This window comes from Calonectris borealis, chromosome 39, assembly GCF_964195595.1.
Source record: "Calonectris borealis chromosome 39, bCalBor7.hap1.2, whole genome shotgun sequence".
NCBI lineage: Eukaryota > Metazoa > Chordata > Aves > Procellariiformes > Procellariidae > Calonectris > Calonectris borealis.
In genome coordinates this window covers 58,842-78,971 of record NC_134350.1, presented here as the reverse complement: position 1 = coordinate 78,971, position 20,130 = coordinate 58,842, and the positions used below count along the sequence as shown (strand labels likewise).

Sequence of the window (20,130 nt, the reverse complement as noted above, 5' to 3'; positions counted from 1 at the left end):
ACCTGGGTCCCCATGGGGAAGACCAAGGGTGTCATTGCCCGAACCCCTGGGTGCCCCCCAACCCCTGGGTGCCCCCCAAAACCCCTGGGTGCCCCCCAAACCCCTGGGTGCCCCCCAAACCCCTGGGCCTCCTCTACCACCATCAAGCCCTTGAGATGTGGCTCCAAGCTGGGACCAGAGGGAGGTTCCTGGCCACCTGGGTCCCTATGGGGAAGTCCAAGGGTGTCATTGCCCGAACCCCTGGGTCCCCCCCAAACCCCTGGGTGCCCCCCAAAACCCCTGGGTGCCCCCCAAACCCCTGGGCCTCCTCTACCACTATCAAGCCCTTGAGATGTGGCTCCAAGGTGGGACCAGAGGGAGGTTCCTGGCCACCTGGGTCCCTATGGGGAAGTCCAAGGGTGTCATTGCCCGAACCCCTGGGTCCCCCCCAAAACCCCTGGGTCCCCCCCCAAACCCCTGGGTGCCCCCCAAACTCCTGGGTGCCCCCCAAACCCCTGGGCCTCCTCTACCACCATCAAGCCCTTGAGATGTGGCTCCAAGCTGGGACCAGAGGGAGGTTCCTGGCCACCTGGGTCCCCATGGGGAAGTCCAAGGGTGTCATTGCCCGAACCCCTGGGTGCCCCCCAAAACCCCTGGGTGCCCCCCAAAACCCCTGGGTGCCCCCCAAACCCTTGGGTCCCCCCTACCACCATCAAGCCCTTGAGATGTGGCTCCAAGCTGGGACCAGGGGGAGGTTCCTGGCCACCTGGGTCCCCATGGGGAAGTCCAAGGGTGTCGTTGCCCGAACCCCTGGGTCCCCCCCAACCCCTGGGTGCCCCCCAAAACCCCTGGGTGCCCCCCAAACTCCTGGGTGCCCCCCAAACTCCTGGGTGCCCCCTACCACCATCAAGCCCTTGAGATGTGGCTCCAAGGTGGGACCAGAGGGAGGTTCCTGGCCACCTGGGTCCCCATGGGGAAGTCCAAGGGTCTCATTGCCCGAACCCCTGGGTGCCCCCCAAAACTCCTGGGTGCCCCCCAAAACCCCTGGGTGCCCCCCAAACCCTTGGGTCCCCCCTACCACCATCAAGCCCTTGAGATGTGGCTCCAAGGTGGGACCAGAGGGAGGTTCCTGGCCACCTGGGTCCCCATGGGGAAGTCCAAGGGTGTCATTGCCCGAACCCCTGGGTCCCCCCCAACCCCTGGGTCCCCCCCAAAACCCCTGGGTGCCCCCCAAAACTCCCGGGTTCCCCCGACAGGAGGAGATGGACCTGAAGGTGCTGCAGTTCAAGAACAAGAAGTTGGCCGAGCGGCTGGAGCAGCGTCAAGCGTGCGAGGACGAGCTCCGCGAGCGCATCGAGAAGCTGGAGAAGCGACAGGCCACCGACGACGCCACCCTCCTGCTGGTCAACCGCTTTTGGGGACAGGTGGGGACCCCCCCAAACTCTCCTGGTACCCCAAAATTTGTTGAGAGGACCCCCAAACCCAACAGGGAGCCTTTGATCCCCGTGGGACCTCAGCCGAACGCCCCGATGGTTAAAAGGGATGAAAGTGGCCCGAAAAATGGGCTTGGGCACCTCAAAAATGGGCTTGGGCACCCCAAAAGTAGTCTTGGGCACCCCTAAAAATGACTCGGGACCCTAAAAATGGCGTTAGGCATCCTAGAAAACTGTTGGGGGCCCCCAAAATTCTCTCAGGGTTCTTTTGGTGGTCTCAGCTTGGTGGACGTAGATGGAATGGTTAAAAGGGTTGAAAGCGCCCCAAAAATCTCCCCAGGGACCCCGAAAGTGGTCCTGGGGAGCCCAAAAACGGGCTTGGGGACCCCAGAAAGTTGTTGGGGGTCCCCAAAATTGGCCTCAGCGCCCCAAAATTGTCTCAGGGGTTTTTTGGGGTTCCCAGCTTGATAAACATAGATGGGGTGGTTAAAACGGTTGAAAGCGCCCCAAAAATCTTCATTGGGACCCCAAAAGTGGTCCTGGGGAGCCCAAAAATGGGCTTGGGGACCCCAGAAAGTTGTTGGGGGCCCCCAAAATTGGCCTCAGCGCCCCAAAATTCTCTCAGGGTTTTTTTGGGGTTCCTAGCTTGGTAAACATAGATGGCGTGGTCAAAACGGTTGAAAGCGCCCCAAAAATCTTCATTGGGACCCCAAAAGTGGTCCTGGGGAGCCCAAAAATGGGCTTGGGGACCCCAGAAAGCTGTCGGGGGACCCCAAGATTGCTCTGAGCGCCCCAAAACTTGCCTGAGGGAGTCTAGGAGCTCTTTTAGGGAGTCCCCCTAAAAATAGGTCTGGATCCCCCAAAATAGGCTTTGGGGACCCCAAAAATGGTCCCGAGGGGGGGGGAGTGGTGGCAAAAACTGTGAGGGCACCCCAAAATTGGCCCCAGAGCCCCAAAAGACATTTGGGGTCCCCCCAAACCTCTCAGGGCCCCCCCCAAATTTCCCCGGGGTGTCCCCACACACCCCCCCAAACGCTCCTCGGGGCCCCCCCCTTAGAGATTTGGGGGTGTCCTGACCCTCTGTTTCTCCCAACCCCCCTGGGGTCCCCCCCAAAACACTCAGGGCCCCCCCATGACCCCCTCCCCGGGGTTTGGGGGTGCCCTGACACCCCTCTGCCCCCCCCCCCCAGCTGGACGCGGAGGTGCAGGTGCTGCTGCGACGCTATGAGGGGGAGGGGGGGGCACCTCCCGCCCCCCCTGGGGACCCCCCCGAACCCCGGCCTGAGGGGCCCGAGCCCCCCCTGACCCCTCTCGGTGAGACCGAGGGTCCCGATAGAAGGGGTGAGTTGGGGGGGGGGGGGGCAATTGGGGGTCCTGGGTGTGATTTGGGGGGCTGTTGGGGGACCTGAGGGGTGATTTGGGGGGGTCTTGGGGGGGTTGTGGGGGGCTATTTGGGATCTTGGGGGGCGTTTAAGGTCCCTAGAGAACGGTTTTGGGGTGTTGGGAGTTGGGGGGGGGGGGCTTTGGGGGTTAATGGGGGAGAATTTGGGGGGGCTCTGGGGGGTCCTGAGGGTCAGTTGGAGACCACGGGGGGGGGGGGCAACTGAGGGTCCTAGGGGGCAATTTAGGGGTGCTGGGGGGGGCGGTTTGGGGGGGTCGTGGGGGGCTTTTGGGGGTCACAGGGGGTCATTAAGGTTCCTAGAGAGCAATTTGAGGGGTGCGGGGGGGCAGTTTGGGGGTCTGGGGGAGCTCTGAGGGGTCCTGGGGGGGTCGTGGGGTCAATTATGATTCTTACGGGGCTATTTAGGGGTGCGGGGGGCAGTTTGGGGGTCTTGGGGGGGTTCTGAGGGGTCCTGGGGGGGTCTTGGGGAGCTCTGGGGGGGTCCTGGGGTCAATTATGATTCTTACGGGGCTATTTAGGGGTGCGGGGGGCAGTTTGGGGGTCTGGGGGGGGCTCTGAGGGGTCCTGGGGGGTCGTGGGGAGCTCTGGGGGGGTCCTGGGGTCAATTATGATTCTTACGGGGCTATTTAGGGGTGCGGGGGGCAGTTTGGGGGGGTCGTGGGAGGCATGGGGGGGCATTAGGGTGCCTAGAGCAATTTAGGGGTGCTGGGGGCAGTTTGGGGGGGGTCGTGGGGGGCTCTTGGGGGCAGTTTTGGGAGGGCAGGGGGGTCTTGAGGAGCATTTTGGGGTGCTGGGGGGTGTAATTAGGGTTTCTAGGGGGCAATTTAGGGGTGCTGGGGGGCAACTGGGGGGGCAGTGGGGTGGGGGGGTGCAATTAGGGTTCCTGGGGTGCAATTGGGGGTTTTGGGGGGCAATTAGGGTTGGGGGGGGGCAGCGGGGTGCTGGGGGGGGGTAATTAGGGTTTCTAGGGGGCAATTTAGGGTGCTGGGGGCAATTCGGGGGGCCAATTGGAGGTGCTGGGGGGCCATTGGGGGTGCTGGGGGGGCAATTAGGGATGTTGGGGGGCAGTGGGGTGCTGGGGGGGCCATTAGGGTTTCTAGGGGTCAATTTGGGGTGCTGGGGGCAATTGGGGGGGCAATTGGGGGTGCTGGGGGGGCAGTTGGGGGTGCTAGGGGAGCAATTAGGGTTGGGGGTGCAATTTGGGGTGCTGGGGGCAATTGGGCAATTGGGGGTGCTGGGGGGCAATTGGGGCTGTTGGGGGGCAATTGGGGTTGGGGGGCACAATTTGGGGTGCTGGGGGGGGCAATTGGGGCTGTTGGGGGGCAATTTGGGGTGTTGGGGGCAATTGGGGGGCCAATTGGGGGTGCTGGGGGGGCAGTTAGGGTTGGGGGGTGCAATTTGGGGTGCTGGGGGGGGCAATTAGGGCTGTTGGGGGGCAATTTGGGGTGCTGGGGGCAATTGGGGGGCCAATTGGGGGTGCTGGGGGAGGCAATTAGGGTTGGGGGGCGCAATTTGGGGTGCTGGGGGGGCAATTGGGGCCGTTGGGGGGCAATTTGGGGTGTTGGGGGCAATTGGGGGGGCAATTGGGGATGCTGGGGGGGGCAGTTAGGGTTGGGGGGTGCAATTTGGGGTGCTGGGGGGGGGCTGTTGGGGGGCAATTAGGTTTTTGGGGGGGGGGTGGGAGGGTCTTTAGGTATCACCTGGGGGGAACTGGGGGTGCTGGGGGGCACCCATGGGTGCTGGGGGGGGGTGACGATGGAGCCTCACCCTTCCCCCCTCCCCCTCCCAACAGAGCCCTGGGGGGGCCCCGGCGCCCCCCCACCCCCCCCTCCCCCCACCGCCCCCCCTCTCCCCCCCCCCCCAGGAGGACTCGGGGGGCGCCTGGGGGGGCCGGCGGCCGCATTCGTGGCGGCGCTGAGCCGCAGCGGCCCCGAAGAGGGGGAGCTGCGCCTGCGCCCCCGCCTCGCCTTCGCCCCCGCCGCCGTCGCCCGCCTGGTGGAGGGGCTGGCGGGTGCCCACCGCCGCGCCCAGGAGTTGGGGGCTCGCCTGGCCGCCCGCCGTGAGTCCCGGGTTTTTGGGGGGGGGGGGGGGGGCAAAGAGGGGGGGGGTTCGAGGGGGTTCGGGATGCCTGGGTGCCTTTTTGGGGAGCACCCAGGGGCTTGGATCTATTTTTGGGGGTCACCCAGATACTTGGATCCCATTTTTGGGGGGCACGCATACACTTGGGTCCTATTTTTGGGGTCACCCAGATGCCTGGGTGCCTTTTTAGGGGTGTCTGGGCACCTGGGTCCCATTTTTGGGGGTCACCTGCATGCCTGGGTGCCTTTTTAGGGGTGTCTGGGCACCTGGGTTTCATTTTTGGGGGTCATCGAGGTGCTTGGGTCCCTTTTTGGGGGGCACCCAGACGCCTGGGTCCCTTTTTAGGGGTGCCCGGACACCTGGGTCCCACTTTTGGGGGGCACCTGGGTGCCTGGGTTCCTTTTTGGGGGGCATCCAGGTGCTTGGGTCCTTTTTTGGGGGTCACCCAGATGCCTGGGTCCCTTTTTAGGGGTGTCCGGATACCAGGGTCCTATTTTTGGGGGTCACCTGGATGCCTGGGTGCCATTGTTGGGGTCACCCAGGGGTGGAGTCCCATTTTGGGGGGCACCCAGATGCCTGGGTCCCTTTTTAGGGGTGCCCGGACACCTGGGTCCCATTTTTGGGGGTCACCCGGATGCCTGGGTGCCTTTTTGGGGAGCACCCAGGGGCTTGGATCTATTTTTGGGGGTCACCCAGACACTTGGATCCCATTTTTGGGGGGCACGCATACACTTGGGTCCTATTTTTGGGGTCACCCAGATGCCTGGGTGCCTTTTTAGGGGTGTCTGGACACCTGGGTCCCATTTTTGGGGGTCACCTGCATGCCTGGGTGCCTTTTTAGGGGTGTCTGGGCACCTGGGTTTCATTTTTGGGGGTCATCGAGGTGCTTGGGTCCCATTTTGGGGGGCACCCAGATGCCTGGGTCCCTTTTTAGGGGTGCCCGGACACCTGGGTCCCATTTTTGGGGGTCACCTGGATGCCTGGGTGCCTTTTTGGGGAGCACCCAGGGGCTTGGATCCATTTTTGGGGGTCACCCAGATACTTGGATCCCATTTTTGGGGGGCACCCACACACTTGGGTCCTATTTTTGGGGTCACCCAGATGCCTGGGTGCCTTTTTAGGGGTGTCTGGGCACCTGGGTCCCAGTTTTTGGGGGTCACCTGCATGCCTGGGTGCCTTTTTAGGGGTGCCCGGACGCCTGGGTCTCATTTTTGGGGGTCATCCAGGTGCTTGGGTCCCTTTTTGGGGGTCACCCAGACGCCTGGGTCCCTTTTTAGGGGTGCCCGGACACCTGGGTCCCACTTTTGGGGGGCACCTGGGTGCCTGGGTCCCTTTTTGGGGGGCATCCAGGTGCTTGGGTCCTTTTTTGGGGGTCACCCAGATGCCTGGGTGCCTTTTTAGGGGTGCCTGGATACCTGGGTCCCATTTTTGGGGGTCACCTGGATGCTTGGGTCCCATTTTTGGGGGTCACCCGGATGCCTGGGTTCCTTTTTGGGGGGCACCCAGGGGCTTGGGTTCCATTTTTGGGGGGCGCTTGGATGCTTGGGTCCCTTTTTAGGGGCGCCTGGATACCTGGGTCCTATTTTTGGGGGTCACCTGGATGCCTGGGTTCCTTTTTGGGGGGCACCCAGATGCTTGCGTCCCATTTTTGGGGGTCACCCAGGTGCTTGGGTCTTGTTTTTGGGAGTCACCCAGACACCTGGGTCCCTTTTTGGGGGTCACCTGGGTGCCTGGGTCCCTTTTTGGGGGTCACCTGGGTGCCGGGATCCCTTTTTGGGGGTCATCCAGGTGCTTGGATCCATTTTGGGGGGTCACCCAGACGCTTGGGTTCTATTTTTGGGGGGTCACCCGGATGCCTGGGTCCCATTTTTGGGGGTCACCTAGGGGCTTGGGTCCCTTTTTAGGGGGTCACCCAGATGCCTGGGTCCCCTGGACCCCCCCTGGGGGGGGTCGGTGGGTGCTGGGGGGGTCCCAGGGGGGTCGGTGGGTGCTGGGGGGGTCCCGGGGGGGGTCGGTGGGTGCTGGGGGGTCCCGGCGGGGTCGGTGGGTGCTGGGGTGTCCCAGGGGGGTCAGTGGGTGCTGGGGGGTCCCGAGGGGTGTCGGTGGGTGCTGGGGGGTCCTGAGGGGTGTCGGTGGGTGCTGGGGGGTCCTGGGGGGGTTGGTGGGTGCTGGGGGGTCCCAGGAGGGGGGTGGGGGTCCCGTCCCGCTGGGTGGGGCGGTCCCCGGACACCTGGGTCCCGCAGCGGAGCTGGCGGAGTCGGGACGGGCGCTGCTGCGGGAGCTGCTGCGGGAGCACCGGCGCCTGCAGGACCTCACCCTGCAGCTGCAGGAGAAGCACCACCGCGTCTCCTTGGAGGTACTGGGAGCACTGGGGGGCAACTGGGAGGGGATTAGGGAGGACTGGGAGGCACTGGGAGAAGACTGGGAGGCATTGGGAGGGGACTGGAAGGCACTGGGAGGGGATTAAGGATCACCGGGAGGGGACTGGGAGCATTGGGAGGGGATTAGAGGGGACTGGGAGCACTGGGAGGAAGTGGGAGGGGATTAGGGAGGACTGGGAGGCACTGGGAGAAGACTGGGAGGCATTGGGAGGGGACTGGAAGGCACTGGGAGGGGATTAAGGATCACTGGGAGGGGACTGGGAGCATTGGGAGGGGATTAGAGGGGACTGGGAGCACTGGGAGGAAGCGGGAGGGGATTAAGGAGGACTGGGAGGCACTGGGAGAAGAGTAGGAGGCCTTGGGAAGGGACTGGAAGGCACTGGGAGGGGACTGGGAGCACTGGGAGAGGATTAGAGGGGACTGGGAGGGGACTGGGAAGCACTGGGAGGGGACTGGAAGGGTATTAGAGGGGACTGAGAGGCCCTGGGAGAGGACTAGGCAGCATTGGGAAGGGACTGGAAGGCACTGGGAGGGGATCAAGGGTCACTGGGAGGGGACTGGGAGCATTGGGAGGGGATTGGGAGGCACTGGGAGAGGACTAGGGGGCATTGGGAAGGCACTGGAAAGGCACTGGGAGGGCACTGAGAGGGGATTAGGCGACACTGGGAGGAGATTGAGAGCACTGGGAGGAACTGGTAGGGAATTAGAGACAACTGGAAGGCACTGGGAGGGGACTGGGAGCGGATTAGGAGGCACTGGGAGGGGACTGGGGGCACTGGGAGGGGACTGGGAACACTGGGAGGGGATGGGAGGCACTGGGAGGTCATTAGGGGGCACTGGGAGGGAACTGGGAAGGGACTGGAGGGCACTGGAAGGGACTGGGGGGAACAGGGAAGGGACTGGAGAGCACTGGGAGGGGACCGTGTGGCACTGGGAGGGACTGGGTGAGGGGGTGGGGTTGTCCCCAGGGTGGCCTCGTGTGCCCAGTGGGAGGTGACATGGCTGAGGTCCCTATGGAGTGACATCATCATCTCCATGGGGTTCCATGGTTGAGGTCCCCATGGGGTGACATCATCATGTCCATGGGGTTCCATGGCTGAAGTCCCTATGGGGTGACATCACGATCTCCATGGGGTTCCATGGTTGAGGTCCCCATGGAGTGTCATCATCATGTCCATGGGGTTCCTTGGTTGAGGTCCCTATGGGGTGACATCATCATCTCCATGGGGTTCCATGGCTGAGGTCCCCATGGGGTGACATCATCATCTCCATGGGGTTCCTTGGCTGAGGTCCCCATGGGGTGACATCATGATCTCCATGGGGTTCCTTGGATGAGGTCCCCATGGGGTGACATCATCATCTCCATGGGGTTCCTTGGATGAGGTCCCCATGGAGTGACATCATCATCTCCATGGGGTTCCTTGGATGAGGTCCCCATGGGGTGACATCATCATCTCCATGGGGTTCCTTGGTTGAGGTTCCTATGGGGTGACAGCATTATGTCCATGGGGTTCCTTGGTTGAGGTCCCTATGGGGTGACATCATCATCTCCATGGGGTTCCATGGTTGAGGTCCCCATGGGGTGACATCATCATCTCCATGGGGTTCCATGGTTGAGGTCCCCATGGGGTGACATCATCATCTCCATGAGGTTCCATGGTTGAGGTCCCCATGAAGTGACATCATAATCTCCATGGGGTTCCTTGGATGACGTTCTTATGGCGCGACATCATCATGTCCATGGGGTTCCATGGCTGAGGTCCCTATGGAGTGACATCATCATCTCCATGGGGTTCCTTGGATGAGGTCCCCGTGGAGTGACATCATCATCTCCATAGGGTTCCATGGCTGAGGTCCCTATGGGGTGACATCATCATCTCCATGGGGTTCCTTGGCTGAGGTCCCCATGGGGTGACATCATCATCTCCATGGGGTTCCATGGCTGAGGTCCCCATGGGGTGACATGCTTCACGTCCCCATGGGGTGACACACCGGAGGTCCCCAGGGGGTTCCATGCTTGATGTCCCCACTGGGTGACGTGACTGTCACCTCCACTAGGTCCCGTGGTTGATGTCCCCATGGGATGACGTAGCTGAGGTCCCCAGGGGGTTCCACAGCCAAGGTCCCCATGGCACCACACGCTTGACGTCCCCATGGGTTCCCATGGGGAACAACGGGGTGCTGTGGGTGTCCCCAAGGAGGTACCACGGCTGTCCCCACGGTGTCCCCCTCTGTCCCCTACAGCTGGCGGAGCTTCAGGACAAGGCCACCTCGGCGGAGACCAAGGTGCTGGAGATGGGGACGACGGTGGAGGGGCTGCAGTGGGACAGCGCCAAGCTGCGCAAGCGCGAGGGACGCCTCGACCGCCACCTCGCCGAGGCCCTCGAGCAGGTGACCCTCCCGTCCCCGCCGCTGGCCCCAAGGGTGGCCACCGGGTCCCCAACGTCACCCCGCCGCTGGCCCCAAGGGTGGCCACCGGGTCCCGTCCCCCCCCCCCCCCGCCCAACCCGCTGCCAGGCTCTGAGGGACCCCAACGCTCCCTGAGGGCCACCAGTGGCATTTTGGGGTCCCCCCCGTGTCACTTTGGGGTCCCCCGTGTCACTTTGGGGTCCCCCATGTCACTTTGGGGTCCTTCCATGTCACTTTGGGGTCCCCCCCGTGTCACTTTGGGGACCCCCCGTGTCACTTTGGGGTCCCCCGTGTCACTTTGGGGGTCCTTCCATGTCACTTTGGGGTCCCCCCCGTGTCACTTTGGGGTCCCCCCCGTGTCACTTTGGGGACCCCCCGTGTCACTTGAGGTCCCCCCCGTGTCACTTTGGGGACCCCCCGTGTCACTTTGGGGTCCCCCCGTGTCACTTTGGGGGTCCTTACATGTCACTTGAGGTCCCCCCCGTGTCACTTTGGGGTCCCCCCCGTGTCCCTTGGAGTCCCCCCCATGTCCCTTGGGTCCCCGCCGTGTCACTTTGGGGACCCCCCGTGTCCCTTGGAGTCCCCCCCGTGTCCCTTGGGTCCCCGCCGTGTCACTTTGGGGACCCCCCATGTCACTTGAGGTCCCCCCCATGTCACTTTGGGGTCCCCCCCATGTCCTTTGGGTTCATCTCATGTCACTTTGGGGTCCCCCCAGTGTCACTTTGGGGTCCCCCCCGTGTCCTTTGAGTTCATCTCATGTCACTTGGGGTCCCCCTGTGTCACTTTGGGGGTCCCCCCACGTCACTGGTTGTCCCTGCTGTCCCCGGGGTGTCCCTGCTGTCCCCAACGTCCCCAGGTTGTCCCCAGTCTCCCTGATGTCCCCTGGGTGTCCCCAGGGTCTCCCCAACGTCCCCGAGGTGCCCCCAATATCCCTGGGTTGTCCCCGGGGTGCCCTCAATGTCCCCAGGGTGTCCCCAGCATCCTCAAGGTGTCCCCAACATCTCTGGTGACCCTAAGGTGTCCCCAACGTCACTGGTGTCCCCAGGGTGTCCCTGGTGTCCCCAACGTCCCTGGGGTGTCCCCGGGGTGCCCTCAATGTCCCCAGGGTGTCCCCAGCATCCTCAAGGTGTCCCCAACATCTCTGGTGACCCTAGGGTGTTCTCAATGTCACTGGTGTCCCCAGGGTGTCCCTGGGGTGTCCCCAACGTCCCTGGGGTGTCCCCAACATCCCTGGTGTCCCCAGGGTGTCCCTGCTGTCCCCAACGTCCCCGGGGTGTCCCCGGTGTTCCCAGGGTGTCCCCAATGTCACTGGTGTCCCCAGGGTGTCCCTGCTGTCCCCAACGTCGCTGGGGTGTCCTTGGTGTTCCCGGGGTGTCCCCAACATCCCTGGTGTCCCCAGGGTGTCCCTGGTGTCCCCAACGTCCCTGGGGTGTCCCCAACATCCCTGGTGTCCCTAGGGTGTCCCTGCTGTCCCCAACATCCCTGGGGTGTCCTTGGTGTTCCCAGGGTGTCCCCAATGTCACTGGTGTCCCCAGGGTGTCCCTGCTGTCCCCAACGTCCCTGGGGTGTCCCCAACATCCCTGGTGTCCCTAGGGTGTCCCTGCTGTCCCCAACATCCCTGGGGTGTCCTTGGTGTTCCCAGGGTGTCCCCAATGTCACTGGTGTCCCCGGGGTGTCCCTGCTGTCCCCAACGTCCCTGGGGTGTCCTCGGTGTTCCCGGGGTGTCCCCAACCTCCCTGGTGTCCCCAGGGTATCCCTGCTGTCCCCAACGTCCCCGGGGTGTCCCCAGTGTTCCCGGGGTGTCCCCAACCTCCCTGGTGTCCCCAGGGTGTCCCTGCTGTCCCCAGCGTCCCTGGGGTGTCCCCAATGTCAGTGGTGTCCCCAGGGTGTCCCTGTTGTCCCCAACGTCCCTGGGGTGTCCCCAACCTCCCTGGTGTCCCTAGGGTGTCTCTGCTGTCCCCAACGTCCCTGGGGTGTCCCCGGTGTTCCCGGGGTGTCCCCAACATCGCTGCTGTCCCTGGGGTGTCCCTGCTGTCCCCAACGTCCCCGGGGTGCCCCTGACGTCCCCAGGGTGTCCCTGGTGTCCCCGGGGGTGTCCCCGGTGTCCCCAACGTCCCCGTGTCCCCCAGCTGACCTCGGGCTCCTACGGCTCCGGCAGTTCCGGGGGATTCCAGGGGGGACAGATCACCCTCAGCATGCAGAAGGTATTGGGGGGGGGGGGGCTTTGGGGGGGGCTTGGGCACCCCTAGGGGGCTTTGGGGGTCACTTGGGGGGTTGGGGTCCCTTGGGGGGAGTTTGGGGGGGAACCTGGGAGGATCCTGGGGGGATTTGGGGGACTCAAGGGGGTGTTTGGGGGGGGCTTGGGGGACCCTGGGAGGGGTTTGGGGGTGTTGGGGGACCCTTGGGGTGGATTTGGGTGGGGGGGATCTGAGGGGGTTTGGGGGACCCTGGGGGGATTTGGGGGTCCCTGGAGGGGTTGGGGGACATTTTTGGGGGGGTCTGGGGGAGGTTGGGGAACCTGGGAGGATCCTGGGGGGATTTGGGGGACTCAAGGGGGTGTTTGGGGGGGGCTTGGGGGACCCTGGGAGGGGTTTGGGGGTGTTGGGGGACCCTTGGGGTGGATTTGGGGGGGGGGGGATCTGAGGGGGTTTGGGGGACCCTGGGGGGATTTGGGAGACTCAAGTGGGTCCCTGGGGGGAGTCTGGGGGTCCCTGGAGGGGTTGGGGGACATTTTGGGGGAGGGGTCTGGGGGAGGTTGGGGACCCTGGGGGGGTCCGGGGGGGTTTAGGGGTGTTGAGGGACCCTTGGGGTGGATTTGGGGGGGACCTGAGGGGGTTTGGGGGACCCTGGGGGGATTTGAGGGACTCACGTGGGTCCCTGGGGGGAGTTTGGGGGTCCCTGGAGGGGTTGGGGGACTTTTTTGGGGGGGGTCTGGGGGAGGCTGGGGAACCTGGGAGGATCCTGGGGGGATTTGGGGGACTCAAGGGGGTGTTTGGGGGACCCTGGGAGGGGTCTGGAGGGGTTTGGGGGTCCCTAGGGGGTGTGGGGAGACCCTTGGGGGAGATTTGGGGGGGATCTGGGGAACACAAGAGGGTCCCTGAGGGGGGGCTGGGGGAGTTTGGGGGGGCGCAGGGAGAGGTTGAGGGACCCTGAGGGGGACTGGGGGATCTTGAGAGAGTTTGGGGGGTCCTGGGGGGAGTTTGGGGGGGTCCTGAGGGACTTTGAAGGACCTTGGGGAGATCCTGGGGGTCCCGTGGATAGGTTTGGGGGCACTTGGGGGGGTGCCAGTGTTTTTTGGGGGGGGATCCGAGGCGGGGTTGGAGAGGTCCGGAAAGGGGAGTCTGGGGGTGTCGTTGAGTTTTGGGGTAACCCCAAGATTTTGGGGGGGACCCCACCCCCCAGTTTGAGATGCTGAACGCGGAGCTGGAGGGGAACCAGGAGCTGGCCAACAGCCGGATGGCGGAGCTGGAGAAGCTGCAGCAGGAGCTCCAGCAGGCCGTGCGCGGCCACGAGCGCCTCAAGGTGACACTGGGGACACTGGGGGACGCTGGGGGCGTCGGGGACGGGGGGGGGCGTCGGGGTCGGGGGGGGCGTCGGGGACGTGGGGGGCGTTGGGGCTGGGGGTGATGCGGGGGACTTGGAGGGTGTCGGGGATATCGGGGGCAGCAGGGACGTGGGGGATGAAGGGGACATCAAGGACATGGGGGACATCAGGGACATCGGGGACATCGGGGGTGTTAGGGACAGCGGGGATATTGGGGACATGGGCGATGAGAGGGACATCGGGGACATCGGGGACATCAGGGACATCGGGGACAGGGACTTAGGGGACATCGGGGGTTTTAGGGACATGGGCAATGAGAGGGACATCGGGGACACGGGGGACTTAGGGGACATCAGGGACTTAGGGGACATCGGGGGTTTTAGGGACATGGGCAATGAGAGGGACATCGGGGACATCGGGGACATCAGGGACATTGGGGACATCTGGGGTTTTAGGGACATGGGCAATGAGAGGGACGTCGGGGACATGGGGACATCGGGGACATGGGGGACATCAGGGACATGGGGGACATCAGGGACTTAGGGGACATCGGGGGTTTTAGGGACATGGGCGATGAGAGGGACGTCGGGGACATCAGGGACATTGGGGACATCAGGGAGTTAGGGGACATCGGGGGTGTTAGGGACAGTGGGGATATTGGGGACATGGGCGATGAGAGGGACGTCGGGGACATGGGGACATCGGGGACATCGGGGACATCAGGGACATCGGGGACATCAGGGACTTAGGGGACATCGGGGGTTTTAGGGACATGGGCGATGAGAGGGACATCGGGGACACGGGGGACTTAGGGGACATCAGGGACTTAGGGGACATCGGGGGTGTTAGGGACAGCGGGGATATTGGGGACATGGGTGATGAGAGGGACATCGGGGACATCAGGGACATCAGGGACATCGGGGACAGGGACTTAGGAGACATCGGGGTTTTAGGGACATGGGCAATGAGAGGGACATCGGGGACACGGGGGACTTAGGGGACATCAGGGACATCGGGGACATCAGGGACATTGGGGACATCTGGGGTTTTAGGGACATGGGCAATGAGAGGGACATCGGGGACACGGAGGACATCAGGGACATTGGGGACATCGGGGACACGGGGGACATCAGGGACTTAGGGGACAGCAGAGACATTGGGGACATGGGCGTGGGTGATGTGAGGGACAGCAGGGACATGGGGGACGTTGGGGACGTGGGGGTGACGCGAGGGACTTGGAGGGTGTCAGGGATATTGTGGACAGCAGGGACGTGGGGGATGAAGGGGACATCAAGGACGTGGGGGATGTGAGGGACCTTGGGGACACTGGGGACAGCAGGGACTTAGGGGACATCGGGGTTTTAGGGACATGGGCAATGAGAGGGACATCGGGGACTTAGGGGACATCAGGGACATTGGGGACATCAGGGGTGTTAGGGACAGCGGGGATATTGGGGACATGGGCAATGGGAGGGACCTTGGGGACATTGGGGACATCAGGGACTTAGGGGACATCGGGGGTTTTAGGGACATGGGCAATGAGAGGGACATTGGGGACATTGGGGACATCAGGGACATTGGGGACATCAGGGACTTAGGGGACAACAGGGGTGTTAGGGACAGTGGGGATATTGGGGACATGGGCGATGAGAGGGACCTTGGGGACATCAGGGACATCGGGGACATCAGGGACATCAGGGACATCGGGGACAGGGACTTAGGGGACATCGGGGGTGTTAGGGACAGCGGGGATATTGGGGACATGGGCGATGAGAGGGACATCGGGGACATCAGGGACATGGGGGACATCGGGGACATCAGGGACATCGGGGACAGGGACTTAGGGGACATCGGGGGTTTTAGGGACATGGGCAATGAGAGGGACATGGGGGACTTAGGGGACATCGGGGGTGTTAGGGACAGCGGGGATATTGGGGACATGGGCGATGAGAGGGACATCGGGGACATGGGGGACATCGGGGACATGGGGGACATCAGAGACATTGGGGACATCAGGGAGTTAGGGGACATCGGGGTTTTAGGGACATGGGCAATGAGAGGGACGTCGGGGACACAGGGTTCTTAGGGGACATCAGGGACGTAGGGGACATCGGGGGTTTAGGGACATGGGCTATGAGAGGGACATCGGGGACATGGGGGACATCAGGGACTTAGGGGACATCAGGGGTGTTGGGGACAGTGGGGATATTGGGGACATGGGCGATGAGAGGGACTTTGGGGACATCGGGGACATGGGGGACATCAGGGACTTAGGGGACATCGGGGGTTTTAGGGACATGGGCAATGAGAGGGACATCGGGGACATCAGGGACATTGGGGACATCAGGGAGTTAGGGGACATCTGGGGTTTTAGGGACATGGGCAATGAGAGGGACATCGGGGACATCAGGGACATTGGGGACATCAGGGAGTTAGGGGACATCTGGGGTTTTAGGGACATGGGCAATGAGAGGGACATCGGGGACATTGGGGACATCAGGGACATTGGGGACATCAGGGACTTAGGGGACATCAGGGGTGTTAGGGACAGCGGGGATATTGGGGACATGGGCGATGAGAGGGACCTTGGGGACATCAGGGACATTGGGGGTTTTAGGGACATTGGGGACATCAGGGACTTAGGGGACATCGGGGGTTTTAGGGACATGGGCGATGAGAGGGACATCGGGGACATTGGGGACATCGGGGACATCAGGGAGTTAGGGGACATCGGGGGTTTTAGGGACATGGGCAGTGAGAGGGACCTTGGGGACATCGGGTGCACGGGGGACATCAGGGACTTAGGGGACATCGGGGGTTTTAGGGACATGGGCTATGAGACGGACATCGGGGACACGGGGGACATCAGGGACACGGGGGACATCAGGGACTTAGGGGACAGCAGAGACATTGGGGACATGGGCGTGGGTGTTGTGAGGGACAGCGGGGACATGGGGGACGTTGGGGTGACACGAGGGACTTGGAGGGTGTCAGGGATATCGGGGACAGCAGGGACATGGGGGATGTGAGGGACATCAGGGACATTGGGGACATCAGGGACATGGGGGACATTAGGGACATGGGGGACACAAGGGACATTGGGGACATGGGTGCTGGAGATATGGGGGTCATCAGGGACATTGGGGACGTCGGGACATGGGGGACATCGGGGATGTTGGGGGCAGGAGGGACATGGGGGACATCAGGAACATGGGGGACGGGGACATCGAGGACACGGGTGATGCGGGGGACACGGGGGATAGCAGGGACACGGGGGACAGCAGGGACACGGGGGACATCGGGGATGTAGGGGACATTGGGGATGTGAGGGACGCGGGGGACATCAGCCACGTGAGGGACATCGGGAGACAGCAGGGACGTGGGGGGACACGGAGGGGGACCCTGTGGTGGCGCTGGGAACATTTGGTGACAGGAGGGTGACACCGATGACACGGAGCGGTCACAGAGGCACAAAAAAGGGACATTTGAGGGAGCCAGGAGGACAGCGAGGACATCTGGGAGCTCCAGGGGGAGATGATGGGGTGGGGTGGGGGGAACGGACGGACATTGGGGACACCGGGGGACACGGCTGGGGACGGTCCCCGCAGGTGGCCTTACGCTCGTTGCCGGAGGAGGCGGTGAAGGAGACGCTGGAGTACAAGGTCCTGCAGTCCCAGTTCTCCCTCCTCTACCACGAGAGCCTCCAAGTGAAGACGCAACTGGACGAGGCCCGCGCCCTTCTCCTGGCCACCAAGAACAGCCACCTGCGTCACATCGAGCACATGGAGGTGAGGGGACGCGTCCCCGAGGTGGCCTTGGCTTGTCCCCAAGGTTCCTGGGGTCTCCACGGGGTGTCCTGTTGGTCCTGGGGGTCATAGGATGTCATGGTGTCCTACTGTTGGCCATCCAAGATGGCCGCCTCCATCATGTTGGGAAGATGAAGGTGGGTCTTGATGTCACCAAGGTGTCCCCAAGGCTCCCTGGGGTGTTCTGTTGGTCCTGGGGGTCATAGGCGTCCTACTGTTGGCCATCCAAGATGGCCGCCTCCATCATATTGAGAAGATGGAGGTGGGTCTTGATGTCACCAAGGTGTCCCCAAGTGTCCCTGGGGTGTCCCATTGGTCCGGGGGGTCATGTGACATCATGATGTCCAACCGTTGGCCATCCAAGATGGCCGCCTCCATCATGTTGAGAAGATGGAGGTGGGTCTTGATGTCACCAGGATGTCCCCAAGTGTCCTTGGAGCTCCTCAAGGTGTCCCATTGGTCTGGGGGGTCATGTGACATCATGGTGTCCAACAGTTGGCCATCCAAGATGGCCGCCTCCATCATATTGAGAAGATGGAGGTGAGTCTTGATGTCCCCAAGTGTTCCTGGGGCTCCCAGGGGTGTCACATAGGTCCTGGGGGGTCATGGAGTGTCATGGCGTCCTACTGTTGGCCATCCAAGATGGCCGCCTCCATCATGTTGAGAAGATGGAGGTGGGTCTTGATGTCACCAAGATGTCCCCAAGGCTCCCTGGGATGTTCTGTTGGTCCTGGGGGTCATGGGATGTCATGGTGTCCAACTGTTGGCCATCCAAGATGGCCGCCTCCATCATGTTGAGAAGATGGAGATGGTTCTTGATGTCACCAAGGTGTCCCCAAGTGTCCCTGGGGTGTCCCATTGGTCCGGGGGGTCATGTGACATCATGATGTCCAACCGTTGGCCATCCAAGATGGCCGCCTCCATCATGTTGAGAAGATGGAGGTGGGTCTTGGTGTCCCCAAGATGTCCCCAAGTGTTCCTGGGGCTCCCAGGGGTGTCACGTAGGTCCTGGGGGGTCATGGGGTGTCATGGCGTCCAGCTCGTGGCCGCCCAAGATGGCCGCCTCGGTGACACTGACCTGGGTGTCCCTCCCCGTGTCCCCACGTGTCCCCGTCTGTCGGTGTCCCCCCGCCCTCCTGTCCTCCATGGCCCCACCTCCTCCATGGCCCTGTGTCCCCCCATGTTCTCCATGTCCTCCACGTCCTATACGTCCTCCACGTCCTATACGTCCTCCACGTCCTATACGTTCTCCACGTCCTATATGTCCCTCATGTTCTCCATGTCCTCCACGTCCCCCATGTCGTCATGTCCCCATGTCCCCCTCCATGTCCTATACGTCCTCCATGTCATATATGTCCCTCATGTTCTCCATGTCCTCCACGTCCCCCATGTCGTCATGTCCGCATGTCCCCCTCCATGTCCTATATGTCCTCCATGTCCTATATGTCCCTCATGTTCTCCACGTCCTCCACGTCTTCCACATCCCCCATGTCATCATGTCCCCATGTCCCCCTCCATGTTCTTCATGTCCTATACGTTCTCCTTGTCCTATACGTCCTCCACGTCCTATGTCCCTCATGTTCTCCATGTCCTCCACGTGTTCCACATCCCCCTCCACGTCCTATACATCCTCCACATCCTATATGTCCCTCATGTTCTCCATGTCCTCCACGTCCTATACGTCCTCAACACCCTATATGTCCCTCACGTTCTCCATGTTCTCCATGTCCTATACGTTCTCCACGTCCTATACGTTCTCCACGTCCTATACGTTCTCCACGTCCTATATGTCCCTCATGTTCTCCATGTCCCTCACGTCCTATATGTCCCTCACGTCCTCCATGTCCTATACGTCCTCCATGTCCTATACGTCCCTCATGTTCTCCATGTTCTCCACATCCTCCACGTCTTCCACGTCCCCCATATTGTCATGTCCCCATGTCCCCCTCCATGTCCTCCATGTCCTATACATTCTCCCACGTCTTATATGTCCTCCCATGTCCTATATGTCCTCCATGTCCTATACGTCCTCCACATCCAATATGTCCCTTATGTTCTCCATGTTCTCCACGTTCTCCACGTCTTCCACCTTCCCCATGTCCTCCACGTCCTGTATGTCCTCCACGTCCTGTATGTCCTCCACGTCCTATATGTCCTCCATGTCCTGTATGTCCTCCATGTCCTATACGTCCTCCACGTCCAATATGTCCCTTATATTCTCCACGTTCTCCACATCTTCCATGTTCCCCATGTCCCGCCCCACGTCCTATATGTCCTCCACGTCCTATATGTCCTCCACGTCCTATATGTGTTCCATGTCCTATATGTCCTCCGTGTCCTATACGTCCTCCACGTCCAATATGTCCCTTATATTCTCCACGTTCTCCACGTCTTCCACGTTCCCCGTGTCCCCATGTCTCCCTCCACGTTCTCTATGTCCTCCACGTTCTCTATGTCCTCCATGTCCTATATGTCCTCCATGTCCTATATGTCCTTCATGTTCTCCATGTCCTATACGTTCTCCATATCCTATATGTCCTCCATGTCCTATATGTCCCTCATGTTCTCCACGTCTTCCACGTCTTCCACGTTCCCCGTGTCCCCATGTCCCCCTCCACGTCCTCTATGTCCTCCACGTCCTCTATGTCCTCCACGTCCTATATGTCCTCCATGTCCTATACGTCCTCCACGTCCAATATGTCCCTTATATTCTCCACATTCTCCACGTCTTCCACGTTCCCCGTGTCCCCATGTCCCCCTCCATGTCCTATATGTCCTCCATGTCCTATATGTCCCTCATGTCCTCCATGTCCTCCACGTCCTATATGTCCTCCATGTCCTATATGTCCGTCATGTTCTCCACGTCTTCCACGTTCCCCGTGTCCCCATGTCCCCCTCCACGTCCTCTATGTCCTCCATGTCCTATACGTCCTCCACGTCCAATATGTCCCTTATATTCTCCACGTTCTCCACGTCTTCCACGTTCCCCGTGTCCCCATGTCCCCCTCCCCGTCCTATATGTCCTCCCCGTCCTGTATGTCCTCCCCATCCTATATGTCCTCCATGTCCTGTATGTCCCTCATGTTCTCCATGTTCT

At 62.0% G+C, this 20,130-nt stretch overlaps 1 protein-coding gene across 4 annotated transcripts in view; it reads left to right on the top strand.

Moving 5' to 3' along the window:
• RNF40 (ring finger protein 40) overlaps positions 1-20,130 on the top strand; it is a 41,654-nt gene that overhangs the window by 980 nt on the left and 20,544 nt on the right. For 3 of the 4 annotated variants that reach the window (XM_075135401.1, XM_075135403.1, XM_075135405.1), the window contains exons 2-9: positions 1,236-1,403; positions 2,603-2,753; positions 4,607-4,873; positions 7,137-7,249; positions 9,519-9,665; positions 11,813-11,887; positions 13,086-13,205; positions 16,836-17,015. In XM_075135401.1, the coding sequence (XP_074991502.1) occupies positions 1,236-1,403; positions 2,603-2,753; positions 4,607-4,873; positions 7,137-7,249; positions 9,519-9,665; positions 11,813-11,887; positions 13,086-13,205; positions 16,836-17,015 (1,221 nt within the window). The remainder of the gene's footprint in view (positions 1-1,235; positions 1,404-2,602; positions 2,754-4,606; positions 4,874-7,136; positions 7,250-9,518; positions 9,666-11,812; positions 11,888-13,085; positions 13,206-16,835; positions 17,016-20,130) is intronic. The other variant, XM_075135402.1, reaches the window with a different exon arrangement.